The following is a 14483-nucleotide window of genomic DNA, read 5'->3' on the forward strand; positions in this document are numbered from 1 at the left end:
TTCAAAGGCACTTAAATCTGTTGTCTTGTCCATTCACCTTCTGAATGACACACATACACAATCCATGTTTAAGGGCTTACAAATCCTTCTGTAACCCGTCTCCTCCCCCTCATCTACACTGATTAAAGTGGATTTAACAAGTGACATCAATAAGGGATCATATCTTTCACCTGGTCAGTCTATGTCACGGAAAGGAGCAGGTGTTCTTAATGTTTTGTCAGTGACGCTGAATCGTTGAGATTAGCACTAGGAAAGCAGAACGCTGTCATGACGGACAGAAACACTCACAAAGCAAATTTAACAGAAATAAATGACTTGCATCTTTTCTGATACGTGTAGAAATATCTATTTATATCTATGTATTTAATTACCTATACCAGGAACTCCATCTCTCTATTTCTGTCCAAGGTCTTAAAAGACATGAGCGAGTGAATATGAAATGAGGAGGAAAGGAGGAGTGAGCTGTCTCTCATTACACACTCAGAACTTTCCCTAACGCAATAAACATGTAAATGACTGAATATGTTACATCATAAAACATCAAGTGTGAGGAGTTAACCCTAGTACTGCCAGGAACTCCCTCCCCCCCTTAACCCCCATCACCAGATCACATGACCAACTGTGTTCGCCTCACAGAGGAAATAGGTGAGGTGTTTCTCAGGGTATAAATGATGAGGGGTTTTAGGCCAGAGTACACATGCTCTCCTGTCTGCTCCTCAAGAGGACAACCACAACCAGCACACTCCAATAACAGAGGACAACCACAACCAGAAGTTGAGTGTGGAACCAATAGACTGCAGGACCAGTTGAGTGTGGAACCAATAGACTGCAGGACCAGTTGAGTGTGGAACCAATAGACTGCAGGACCAGTTGAGTGTGGAACCAATAGACTGCAGGACCAGTTGAGTGTGGAACCAATAGACTGCAGGACCAGTTGAGTGTGGAACCAATAGACTGCAGCACCAGTAGACTCCAGGATGTCTCCCTACTGTCTCCTCCTATCCGTGCTGCTAGCTGCAGCGCTGCAGTGTGAGCATGCCCAGAGCAGACGTGTGACATGCTTCGACCGCTGCTGCTCCTTCATAGAGGGCTTCCCCGTCAGACTGAAGGAACTCCGCATCGCCTTCTCCACCATCAGAGACTACTACGTAAGCTCTCTCTGTACACTATACTGCATATATAAGTACTACATATATACTATACTACATATAGAAGTACTACATATATACTGTACTACCCTTATATATATGTGAATATACTATACTACTACGTAAGGGTCAGGGTCACTTGGTTCCAGTGTCAACTCTCTTTAAGGGGGTCCGGGGCCATGCCCCCCGTGAGAAATACATCTCTATATACACACACACACACACACACACACACACACACACACACACACACACACACACACACACACACACACACACACACACACATAGCTATGAAATGGTTATATCTGGTGAATTTAAGGGAAAATACATCCCCCTCCCAAATAAAATCTTATAATTTTGTCAAATTATACCCTTATCACAACTGAAACACTATATAATTTTTCTTATTGCTTTAAACTTCGTTCAGACAGTCGCCCACCAAGCTCAAACAATAGACTTCACAAATACATAGCAACAAATCATTGTCATTCACAATCAAGTAAAAAAAAACAACATACATATTCAATAACAGTCAATAACCAGTTGCAACTTTATACAATGATGGATATATATATATATATATATATATATAAAGGGCTCAGCTCTTGAATTGAGACTAAAGGACTCAGCTCTTGAATTGAGACTAAAGGACTCAGCTCTTGAATTGAGACTAAAGGACTCAGCTCTTGAATTGAGACTAAAGGACTCAGCTCTTTAGTCTCAATTCACTTAAATGCACCAAATACCTGTTGAGGCATATTGTTTTTCTATCTATGGTAAGCAGCTTGTCCTGGTGGAAATGACAGAAAAGCAACGTGCTTCAATCTGTTTTGTATCATTGTTGAGCGTAGCCATGTCTTCAATCTCCATGACAACCAAATTAAATCAGAATGCAGGCAAACGACATTTGTTACCGTCAGGCTACAGTCAAGCCAAGATGAGGAGTTGAACCGGTAGGTCCAGTCTGTGCGTGATGTAAATTGCTGTGTAATGTGCTTTACCAGACTGCCTTATAACTCCGATGACCTGTTGATCCTCAACATGAAGTCGCTCTGGATAAGAGCGTCTGCTAAATGACTTAAATGTAAATGTAAACATGGACAGTGACTGACTGTCTCTGACCCCTTGCCATGACAACCAAATGAAATCAGAACACAGGCAACATCTGTTTCGTTATAGCACTTGGTAGTGATTGGACGATTGATACCGGAGCTCCGATGCTAGTTTCAAAGTAACTACTGATCCGTCACAATGTACCGATGCTAGTTTCAAAGCAACTACTGATCCGTCACAATGTACCGATGCTAGTTTCAAAGTAACAGTATCACTTAATCAATGATGTCCGAAGCTTCGTTTTTTTGATCACGTGGTTGCAAAATCCCATTGATTTCGCTGTGTGTTCCGGTGCTTCCTTTGATTCCAAGTTCCTTTCAAAACACCGACCTCTACTTGACACGGTACTTACAATGCAGTTAGGATTTGTTCATGGAATGTCACCTGAACAGTAGCTCAACAGGTAGAGAGAAGACCTCGGGGACCCCGAACACTCACTGACGACAGAGAATTGGGTCAAATCCCAGCAAGACATGTTACATTGTTGTTCAAACCATGTGTTTAGTAAAGTAGAAGCTTCTGTCCTAAATAGTGGCATAGTTTCAGTTTTTGACAGCAAAAATAAATAAATCATTGATAGTAGGCAACTAACCACTACGCCAGAGACTTGATGAATATTGTGGAAGTGGAAGCATTTCACTCTACCGTTTACATTCACTATGTCCTGTGCACGCGATGAACAAACGTTGATTTGATACAAACCAAGCATCAGGATACAGAGTTTAAACTGGGCTTGTTTGTCGTCTGCAGGAGGCTAATGACGAGCTGGAGACATCCCTGCTGGACGAAGGGATTCTACACCACTTGAAGGTGAGTTGACATTATTCTGTCTATTCTAACAGCAGTTTCCCCCGGATGGAACGGTTCGAGACACTTCAGGACCAGGATACATGTTCAATCCATTCCTGAGTTAGAAGTGACATGAATATTAAGAAAATACCCTGATGGTTATACTGGTTATACTAGTTATACTGATGGCTAAACTAGTTATACTGATGGCTATACTAGTTATACGGATGGCTATACTAGTTATACTGATGGTTATACTAGTTATACGGATGGCTATACTAGTTATACTGATGGTTATACTAGTTATACTGATGGCTATACTAGTTATATTGATGGCTTTACTGGTTATACTGATGGCTATACTAGTTATACTGATGGTTATACTAGTTATACTGATGGCTATACTAGTTATATTGATGGCTATACTAGTTATATTGATGGTTATACTAGTTATACTGATGGCTATACTAGTTATACTGATGGTTATACTAGCTATACTGATAACTATACTAGTTATACTGATGGCTATACTAGTTATACTGATGGTTATACTAGTTATACTGATGGCTATACTGGTTATACTGATGGCTATACTAGTTATATTGATGGTTATACTAGTTATACTGATGGCTATACTGGTTATACTGATGGTTATACTGATGGCTATACTAGTTATACTGATGGCTATACTAGTTATACTGATGGTTATACTAGTTATACTGATGGCTATACTAGTTATACTGATGGCCATACTAGTTATACGGATGGCTATACTAGTTATACTGATGGCTATACTAGTTATACTGATGGCTATACTAGTTATACTGATGGCTATACTAGTTATATTGATGGTTATACTAGTTATACTGATGGCTATACTAGTTATACTGATGGCTATACTAGTTATACTGATGGTTATACGAGTTATACTGATGGCTATACTAGTTATACTAGTTATACTGATGGTTATACTAGTTATACTGATGGCTATACTAGTTATACTGATGGCTATACTAGTTATACTGATGCTTATACTAGTTATACGGATGGCTATACTAGTTATACTGATGGTTATACTAGTTATACTGATGGTTATACGAGTTATACTGATGGCTATACTAGTTATACTGATGGCTATACTAGTTATACTAGTTATACTGATGGCTATACTAGTTATACGGATGGCTATACTAGTTATACTGATGGCTATACTAGTTATACTGATGGTTATACTAGTTATACTGATGGCTATACTAGTTATACTGATGGCTATACTAGTTATACTGATGGTTGTACTAGTTATACTGATGGCTATACTAGTTATACTGATGGCTATACTAGTTATATGGATGGCTATACTAGTTATACTGATGGTTATACTAGTTATACTGATGGCTATACTAGTTATACGGATGGCTATACTAGTTATACTGATGGCTATACTAGTTATACTGATGGTTATACTAGTTATACTGATGGCTATACTAGTTATACTGATGGTTATACTAGTTATACTAGTTATACTGTAGTAGTTCCATGCCAAATAGTGTTGGTTTTATTAACAGAGATGTATTTTTGAAATCCAATGTACTCCAAGAGTTGCTGGATAGTTTCCTCAGTATAATTACCTTATCTTCAGTTAGGGTTAGCTATAATGACCTTATCTTCAGTTAGGGTTAGCTATAATGACCTTATCTTCAGTTAGGGTTAGCTATAATGACCTTATCTTCAGTTAGGGTTAGCTATAATGACCTTATCTTCAGTTAGGGTTAGCTATAATTACCTTATCTCCAGTTAGGGTTAGTTAGTTACGTTCCTCTCTCCGTCAGTATGATATTAATGATGTAGTTTCCTCATCAGAGCCCGGTGGGATGTCACGCTATGGACAGCATTCTGAAGTTCTATCTCGACACGGTGTTGCCCACCGCCATGAACAACAGGACACAGAACAACAACGACTTTAAATCTCCCATCGACTCCATCGGAAACATCTTCCACGAGCTGAAGAAAGATATCGTCCAATGCGTAAGTAGCCTGTCCCGATACGTAGCCTGCCAAAAATTATCTGCTGTTAGGGGGTTCTCGTCCAATTCGTAAGTAGTCTGTCCCGATATGTAGCCTGCCCATACATTCTCTGCAGTTAGGGAGTTCTCGTCCAATGCGTAAGTAGTCTGTCCCGATATGTAGCCTGCCCATACATTCTCTGCAGTTAGGGGGTTCTCGTCCAATGCGTAAGTAGCCTGTCCCGATATGTAGCCTGCCCATACATTCTCTGCAGTTAGGGAGTTCTCGTCCAATGCGTAAGTAGTCTGTCCCGATATGTAGCCTGCCCATACATTCTCTGCAGTTAGGGGGTTCTCGTCCAATGCGTAAGTAGCCTGTCCCGATATGTAGCCTGCCCATACATTCTCTGCAGTTAGGGGGTTCTCGTCCAATGCGTAAGTAGCCTGTCCCGATACGTAGCCTGCCCATACATTCTCTGCAGTTAGGGGGTTCTCGTCCAATGCGTAAGTAGTCTGTCCCGATATGTAGCCTGCCCATACATTCTCTGCAGTTAGGGGGTTCTATGATTATCTAATCAAGATATGTGTTGTATTTTTCATGCATTTTTTTTATACATTTTAAAATGTATATTCCACTAACAAAAAATGACAATGCAATCCATTTAATCCCACTTTGTAACAGAACAAAATGTGAATACTTTCTGAAGGCACTGTATATAATCTGGTCCTATATAGTCCTATATAATCTGGTCCAATATAATCTGGTCCTATATAATCTGGTCCTATATAGTCTGGTCCTATATAATATGGTCCTACATAATCTGGTCCTATATAATCTGGTCCTATATAATCTGGTCCTATATAATCTGGTCCTATATAGTCTGGTCCTATATAACCTGGTCCTATATAACCTGGTCCTATATAATCTGGTCCTATATAATCTGGTCCTATATAGTCTGGTCCTATATAATCTGGTCCTATATAATCTGGTCCTATATAATCTGGTCCTATATAATCTGGTCCTATATAATTTGGTCCTATATAATCTGGTTCTGGTCCTATATAATCTGGTCCTATATAATCTGGTCCTATATAATCTGGTCCTATATAGTCCTATATAATCTGGTCCTATATAATCGGGTCCTAGATAATCTGGTCCTATATAATCTGGTCCTATATAATCTGATCCTATATAGTCCTATATAGTCTGGTTTTATATAATCTGGTCCTATATAATCTGGTCCTATATAATCTGGTCCTATATAGTCCTATATAATCTGGTCCTATATAATCTGGTCCTGTATAATCTGGTCCTATATCCTGTGAAAGTGTTCTGAGTGTATGATGTGAAAGTGTCTTGATGTGGTTTGGTTAAGGTCACAGGGATATTGTTGAGATGATATTTCCATGGTTGTGTTTCATGTCATTAAAGCTTTGTCAGGTTGTATGACATAGTAGCATATATAAACCTCGTCAGAAACCTCCGATTTAGGAGCCGGCCGGCGGTCTAACCCCAAAACACACAACACTGACACGGCTACTTCCTAACTTACACGGCATCCAAGAAACCTATTGTTTCCACGCTAGAGAGAGAGAGAGAGAGAGAGAGACAGAGAGAGAGACAGAGACAGACAGAGACAGAGAGAGAGAGAGAGAGAGAGAGAGAGAGAGAGAGAGAGAGAGAGAGAGAGAGAGAGAGAGAGAGAGAGACAGAGAGAGACAGAGAGAGACAGAGAGAGACAGAGAGAGAGAGAGAGAGAGAGAGAGAGAGAGAGACAGAGACAGAATGTGTGTTTTGTGTTCCCAGTATACTTTTGCAGCAGCCAGCACTCTGGAACCAATACTGCTGCGTGGTGCAATCCTAATCTCTCTCTCTCTCTCTCTACAGAGGAACTACTTCTCCTGTAAGAAACCGTTTGACATCAACGAGTTCATCTCCTCGTATAAGAAGGTAAGTCTCCTTCGGCCTCAGCCTCTCAGTGAGTGAGTTGAGTGTGTGTGTGCGCACATATGGCGCGCGCGCGTGTGTGTGTGTGTATATGATTGGTTCCTCTAACCTGAGTGTGTGTTTCCTGTGTATCTAGATGCAGGATAAGGGCCTGTATAAGGCAATGGGAGAGCTGGACCTACTCTTCAACTACATCGAGGAGTACCTGGTCTCTAAGAGACGCAAACACTGACCCCTGACCCTGACCCTGAACCAATCAGAATTTGCCAGTAGCTAACCCTAACCTCTAATAACCTCCGAAGCCCAAACATCTGGGATTGTGTCTTTGTGGAAGACCATGAGACTAAAGTGTATGGGTCCTGAGGACCTTCTCTCTACGTTAGTCTTTTAGTCTTACTTTTTAGTTCTGAAAGAACACCTTCAAGAATTATTTCTGAGGACTTCATTATTATAATATATGGCATTTACCTTTTATCCAAAGTGACTGAGAGTACTGCTTTCATACATTTTTGTATGGGTGGTGGCGCCAGTGGGGAGCGAACCCATGTTCCTGACCTTGGCTGAGCTTGCAAGCGCCACGCTCTACCAACTAAGCCACAAAGGACTTTTTCTTTAAAGTCCCTGAAACCACATTTAGTCTCAGGTTAATCAAACGTTTATTACCGAGTCATATTGACTGAAACGTTCTGCTTTAAAGTTTTGCATCAAATTTGTAGCATTTTTTATTTTAATTTTTTTAGGATTGACTTTCTGCACCTCCTTCCTACCCCTATAGTCATGACGTTAAACTAGCCACCATGTGGAGTAAGGATTATGTGTTACTATAAATGTGTAAAAACCAGTGAGAAGGGAAATCTAGGCTTCACATTTACCAGTGTGACAGAGAATGTACATTCCCCTTTAACATGTTTTAATATGTGATCATTGACTGATCTGTAATAATGACTGTACTACACATGACCATGTTTACAACGTATTGCAACATTTAGCTATAGCTTACAGTATATTTACTACCAATATCAGTATTGATTTCAATTAAAACCTACAGTGAATCTAAGTGGAATATTGCACCACAATGTTTATTAGTGTGGCTTGTGAAAAAAAAGTGTGGCTATACGAATGAATTCTGACATTATTATTTCGGACAACTTTTTTTAAACTATTTATACTTTTTAAACTATTAAACTTGTATTGAACTTATTAAAACTTCATCCACTTTTGTGGGATTTCCTCGAAATTCTAAAGCTTCCATTTTTGAAAACTCCCAACATTCTATTCACAATAAACAATGTAACTTTGAACATAAATCAGCTACTTTGACCACTTTCCAACAACATTGACAATAACTTAGAGAGAAAAAGCCCAGAATGTGCAAAGCTGTCATCGAGGCAAAGGATGGCTACTTTGAAGAATCTCAAATGTAAAATATATTTGTATTTATTTAACACTTTTTTGGTTACTACATGATTCCGTATGTGTTTATTCATAGTTTTGATGTCTTTACTATTATTCTACAATGTAGAAAATAGTCAAAATAAAGAAAAACTCTTGATTGAGTAGGTGTGTCCAAACTTTTGACTGGTACTGTAGGAGTGCCTAAATATTTGTGAGGTAGAGTGTATGTTTTGTTTAACCTTCATTTAGCCAGGTTAGTCTTGTTGAGATAAAAATCAACCTTTCCATATCTCCTTTTTTAAGAGATTTTTACCAATGTTTTTTTTTTAGCTACAATGTTTTTGTATTTATTTATGATTTTTTTACTTTCTCTGCCCCTGCAGTTTTAAAATATAATCTTCTACTTTGGAATCGTTTTTTTTTATACCTCAATTCTTTTTTTTAAACTTTAAAATGTAAATCCTTTTAAGTGTAGATGACCAGTTCCACATGCTGCTGTAAATGCTGCATCGACGACACAATAAATCTTCTGAATCTGATGTCTCATCCTGTGGTTCTTCGCTACTTTTATAGCCTGTCTTTTTACTGTTGTTTTATTTCTTTACCTACCTATTGTTCACCTAATACCTTTTTTTGCACTATTGGTTAGAGCCTGTAAGTAAGCATTTCACTGTAAGGTCTACTACACCTGTTGTATTCAGCATTTCACTGTGAGGTCTACTACACCTGTTGTATTCAGCATTTCACTGTGAGGTCTACTACACCTGTTGTATTCAGCATTTCACTGTAAGGTCTACTACACCTGTTGTATTCAGCATTTCACTGTGAGGTCTACTACACCTGTTGTATTCAGCATTTCGCTGTAAGGTCTACTACACCTGTTGTATTCAGCATTTCACTGTGAGGTCTACTACACCTGTTGTATTCAGCATTTCACTGTAAGGTCTACTACACCTGTTGTATTCAGCATTTCACTGTAAGGTCTACTACACCTGTTGTATTCAGCATTTCACTGTAAGGTCTACTACACCTGTTGTATTCAGCATTTCACTGTAAGGTCTACTACACCTGTTGTATTCAGCATTTCACTGTGAGGTCTACTACACCTGTTGTATTCAGCATTTCACTGTGAGGTCTACTACACCTGTTGTATTCAGCATTTCACTGTGAGGTCTACTACACCTGTTGTATTCAGCATTTCACTGTAAGGTCTACTACACCTGTTGTATTCAGCATTTCACTGTGAGGTCTACTACACCTGTTGTATTCGGCATTTCACTGTGAGGTCTACAAAACCTGTTGTATTCGGCGCACGTCACAAATAAACTTTGATTTGAACGCTGAAACACATATGATTCTTTGACCTCTGCTAAATAACATTAAAATGTAAAGACCATTTCAGTGAGTGCAGGTTATTTTTCTACTTTAGATACAACATTACACTAACTGACTTGAGGCTTGACACCATGCACTAACCCTAACCATAATAGCAGATGCTAAGCTACTGGTGTCCACACTCTAACCTCAAACATGACCCACATAGAAGACTTACCAGCAGCCCTGCACCAGAGCACTTACCAGCAGGCAGCACACCTTTACTGGAATGACAACCGTTCTGGCCTCACCTTGTTTGAATGAGACAACTGAAAGGAAAACGTGTTAAAGCGAAACCTTACTCTGCATATTTCGTCTGACTGATACGCTTCTATCTGTGGTTTTCATCCGAGGGTGATGCTGATGCATTTCTGCAGAGAGAGAGAGAGACACGTGTGTGTGTGTGTGTGTGTGTGTGTGTATTCTTGTAGCGCACTGAAACTAGTCAGAGATTTGTTACGAGGAAATAGCTGTGGCCCTGCTGTGTGACGCTAATCTTTGAACGTGCATCGAGGCAGCAGTGAAACAGACAGTCATAGTAGAACTTAAACCAGCGAGGACTCACGCTCTGCTTAAACCACCGAGCAATTCATGAACGCTATCTTGCTGAGAGCATCACCTGAAGATTAGAAGGTGTTGACTCGTCTAGTGTGCAGGGATAGACAGACACTCATAATGTGCCTGTTTGTCTGATTAGGATGTTGTGACCTGTGACACCTAAGTAATGGATTCTTCTTGCATCTCATCTAAATCTCCAACGAGAGTCATTCACATACACATTGTCACAAGGTACAGGGTGAGGGTTAAAACAAGTTTTACTCATCCAGGGTACAGGGTGAGGGTTAAAAGGTGATGACTCATCCAGGGTACAGGGTGAGGGTTAAACGGTGATGACTCATCCAGGGTACAGGGTGAGGGTTAAAGGTGATGACTCATCCAGGGTACAAGGTACAGGGTGAGGGTTAAAGGTGATGACACATCCAGGGTACAGGGTGAGGGTTAAAAGGTGATGACTCATCCAGGGTACAGGGTGAGGGTTAAACGGTGATGACTCATGCAGGGTACAGGGTGAGGGTTGAAGGTGATGACTCATCCAGGGTACAGGGTGAGGGTTAAACGGTGATGACTCATCCAGGGTACAGGGTGAGGGTTAAAGGTGATGACTCATCCAGGGTACAGGGTGAGGGTTAAACGGTGATGACTCATCCAGGGTACAGGGTGAGGGTTAAAAGGTGATGACTCATCCAGGGTACAGGGTGAGGGTTAAAAGGTGATGACTCATCCAGGGTACAGGGTGAGGGTTGAAGGTGATGACTCATCCAGGGTACAGGGTGAGGGTTAAAGGTGATGACTCATCCAGGGTACAGGGTGAGGGTTAAACGGTGATGACTCATCCAGGGTACAGGGTGAGGGTTAAAAGGTGATGACTCATCCAGGGCACAGGGTGAGGGTTAAAGGTGATGACAAATCCAGGGTACAGGGTGAGGGTTAAACGGTGATGACTCATCCAGGGTACAGGGTGAGGGTTAAAAGGTGATGACTCATCCAGGGTACAGGGTGAGGGTTAAAAGGTGATGACTCATCCAGGGTACAGGGTGAGGGTTGAAGGTGATGACTCATCCAGGGTACAGGGTGAGGGTTAAACGGTGATGACTCATCCAGGGTACAGGGTGAGGGTTAAAGGTGATGACTCATCCAGGGTACAGGGTGAGGGTTAAACGGTGATGACTCATCCAGGGTACAGGGTGAGGGTTAAAAGGTGATGACTCATCCAGGGTACAGGGTGAGGGTTAAAAGGTGATGACTCATCCAGGGTACAGGGTGAGGGTTGAAGGTGATGACTCATCCATGTATGAGCCCTATGGTTCCTGCTCTAATGTAGTGCACTAAATAGGGAACCCTGCTTTAATGTAGTGCACGATGAGCCCTGTGGTTCCTGCTCTAATGTAGTGCACTAAATAGGGAACCCTGGTCTAATGTAGTGCACTAAATAGGGAACCCTGGTCTAATGTAGTGCACTAAATAGGGAACCCTGCTCTAATGTAGTGCACTAAATAGGGAACCCTGGTCTAATGTAGTGCACTAAATAGGGAGCCCTGGTTTAAAGTAGTGCACTAAATAGGGAACCCTGGTTTTATGTAGTGCACTAAATAGGGAACCCTGGTCTAAAGTAGTGCACTAAATAGGGAACCCTGGTCTAATGTAGTGCACGATGAGTCCTATGGTTCCTGCTTTAATGTAGTGCACGATGAGCCCTGTGGTTCCTGCTTTAATGTAGTGCACGATGAGCCCTATGGTTCCTGGTCTAAAGTAGTGCACGATGAGCCCTGTGGTTCCTGCTCTAATGTAGTGCACTAAATAGGGAACCCTGGTTTAAAGTAGTGCACTAACTAGGGAACCCTGGTCTAATGTAGTGCACTAAATAGGGAACCCTGGTTTAATGTAGTGCACTAAGTAGGGAACCCTGGTTTAATGTAGTACACTAAATAGGGAACCCTGGTCTAATGTAGTGCACTAAGTAGGGAACCCTGGTTTAATGTAGTGCACTAAATAGGGAACCCTGGTCTAATGTAGTGCACTAAATAGGGAACCCTGGTTTAATGTAGTGCACTAAATAGGGAACCCTGGTCTAATGTAGTGCACTAAATAGGGAACCCTGGTCTAAAGTAGTGCACTAAATATGGAACCCTGGTTTAAAGTAGTGCACTAAAAAGGGAACCCTGGTCTAATGTAGTGCACTAAATAGAGAACCTTGGTTTAAAGTAGTGCACTAAATAGGGAACCCTGGTCTAATGTAGTGCACTAAATAGAGAACCTTGGTTTAAAGTAGTGCACTAAATAGGGAACCCTGGTCTAATGTAGTGCACTAAATAGGGAACCCTGGTTTAATGTAGTGCACTAAATAGGGAACCCTGGTTTAATGTAGTGCACTAAATAGGGAACCCTGGTCTGAAGTAGTGCACTAAATAGAGAACCCTGGTCTAATGTAGTGCACTAAATGGGGAACCCTGGTCTAATGTAGTGCACTAAATAGAGAACCTTGGTTTAAAGTAGTGCACTAAATAGGGAACCCTGGTCTAATGTAGTGCACTAAATAGGGAACCCTGGTTTAATGTAGTGCACTAAATAGGGAACCCTGGTTTAATGTAGTGCACTAAATAGGGAACCCTGGTCTGAAGTAGTGCACTAAATAGAGAACCCTGGTCTAATGTAGTGCACTAAATGGGGAACCCTGGTTTAATGTAGTGCACTAAATAGGGAACCCTGGTTTAATGTAGTGCACTAAATAGTGTGCCATTTGGGACATAACCTGTAAATCAGCTTTTCCCAAACTTGGTCCTCAACCCTACACAGCTGATTCACCAATCATCGAGCTTTGATCATTTGTATCAGCTGTGTAGTGTTAGGGCAAAAAACCAGACCGTGCTCCCCTTGGAGACCTGAGGACCATTGTTTTGGAACGGTCGTCGGTGTAACTGTACGGAGGTGTTCTCTGTCACGGTCCTCGGTGTAACTGTACGGAGGTGTTCTCTGTCACGGTCCTCGGTGTAACTGTACGGAGGTGTTCTCTGTCACGGTCCTCGGTGTAACTGTACGGAGGTGTTCTCTGTCACGGTTCTCGGTGTAACTGTACGGAGGTGTTCTCTGCCACGGTCCTCGGTGTAACTGTACGGAGGTGTTCTCTGTCACGGTCCTCGGTGTAACTGTACGGAGGTGTTCTCTGTCACGGTTCTCGGTGTAACTGTACGGAGGTGTTCTCTGTCACGGCAAGAGCACCCTGATAAACAGCTATAGGTCTAAACACTACCAGGTGCTGTGTCATTGAAAAATCGTATCTTTAGACAATATAAACATGCCAAACTCTTCAATGTAGTGCATTGAGATTAAGGTTAAATTGCCTTATTTCACTTCACATCTAACTTTACCGTGAATAATTGAATCACACTGCAGTGATGATGGATGATGAGGAGGGGGGGGGGGGGGGTGTTTCGGTTTCACGAGGTGCCAGACCTTCCTCTCTTCAGACAGGCATCCTCACGACTGTCTGTCTGTCTGTCTGTCTCGCTGTCTGTCTGTCTGTCTCGCTGTGTCTCTGTCTGTCTGTGTCTCTGTCTGTGTCTCTGTCTCTGTGTGTCTGTCTGTGTCTGTCTGTGTCTCTGTCTGTGTCTCTGTCTGTGTCTGTCTCTCTGTCTCTGTCTGTCTGTCTCTGTCTGTCTTGGACAGAAAACTGACTAACATTTGTCTGTCTGTATCATGTCAATAGGGACAGATGACTGACTTAGTTTCTGGTCGGGGAAATGACGCAGATATGATATATAAAGCCACACCAACGCACCAAACCCTGGGTAGCGTTTTAACCATTGGGATGCTAATTCAACCTTATTATTCCTTTCCAGGAATTCTATGCTCTAAAAACTCAGATTGTACACAGCAGACGGTAATACAGTAGTAATATTAAAGATAGACTACAGGATATTAAACATAACAAATAAAATATAGTACAAATAGAATTGCACTTTTTTTGTTTTGTTCTAAAAATAATACTTTTTTTATTTTATTTTGCAGGACATAGAATATCACACAAAATGGTTGACATAATAAACACTTTGATGATGTAGTACACAAAAAAACGGGGACCCGTTTATGGCTCGCGATCACTACTTTCAAAAGGAATGGCTGGAGAGAGTGCCCCGTGGTGGCGGTGGGGTT

General features: G+C 41.3%; 1 protein-coding gene across 1 annotated transcript; it reads left to right on the forward strand.

Moving 5' to 3' along the window:
* The first annotated feature begins 977 nt into the window (after positions 1-977).
* LOC129815831 (interleukin-10-like) lies at positions 978-8938 on the forward strand. Its single transcript, XM_055869983.1, has 5 exons — positions 978-1148; positions 3015-3074; positions 4914-5078; positions 6945-7007; positions 7141-8938. The coding sequence occupies exons 1-5, from the start codon at positions 978-980 to the stop codon at positions 7234-7236; spliced, it is 555 nt and encodes a 184-aa protein (XP_055725958.1). The 3' UTR covers positions 7237-8938.
* Positions 8939-14483: the final 5545 nt, after the last annotated feature.

This window comes from Salvelinus fontinalis, chromosome 18, assembly GCF_029448725.1.
Source record: "Salvelinus fontinalis isolate EN_2023a chromosome 18, ASM2944872v1, whole genome shotgun sequence".
Taxonomy (NCBI): domain Eukaryota; kingdom Metazoa; phylum Chordata; class Actinopteri; order Salmoniformes; family Salmonidae; genus Salvelinus; species Salvelinus fontinalis.

What these genes read in the sequence shown, in the direction of transcription:
- LOC129815831 (XM_055869983.1), top strand. Translation starts at nt 978, where the DNA reads ATGTCTCCCTACTGTCTCCTCCTATCCGTGCTGCTAGCTGCAGCGCTG. An exon ending in GGATTCTACACCACTTGAAG is followed by an intron (nt 3,075 to 4,913) that starts GTGAGTTGACAT and finishes TTTCCTCATCAG; the next exon opens with AGCCCGGTGGGATGTCACGC. An exon ending in AGAAAGATATCGTCCAATGC is followed by an intron (nt 5,079 to 6,944) that starts GTAAGTAGCCTG and finishes CTCTCTCTACAG; the next exon opens with AGGAACTACTTCTCCTGTAA.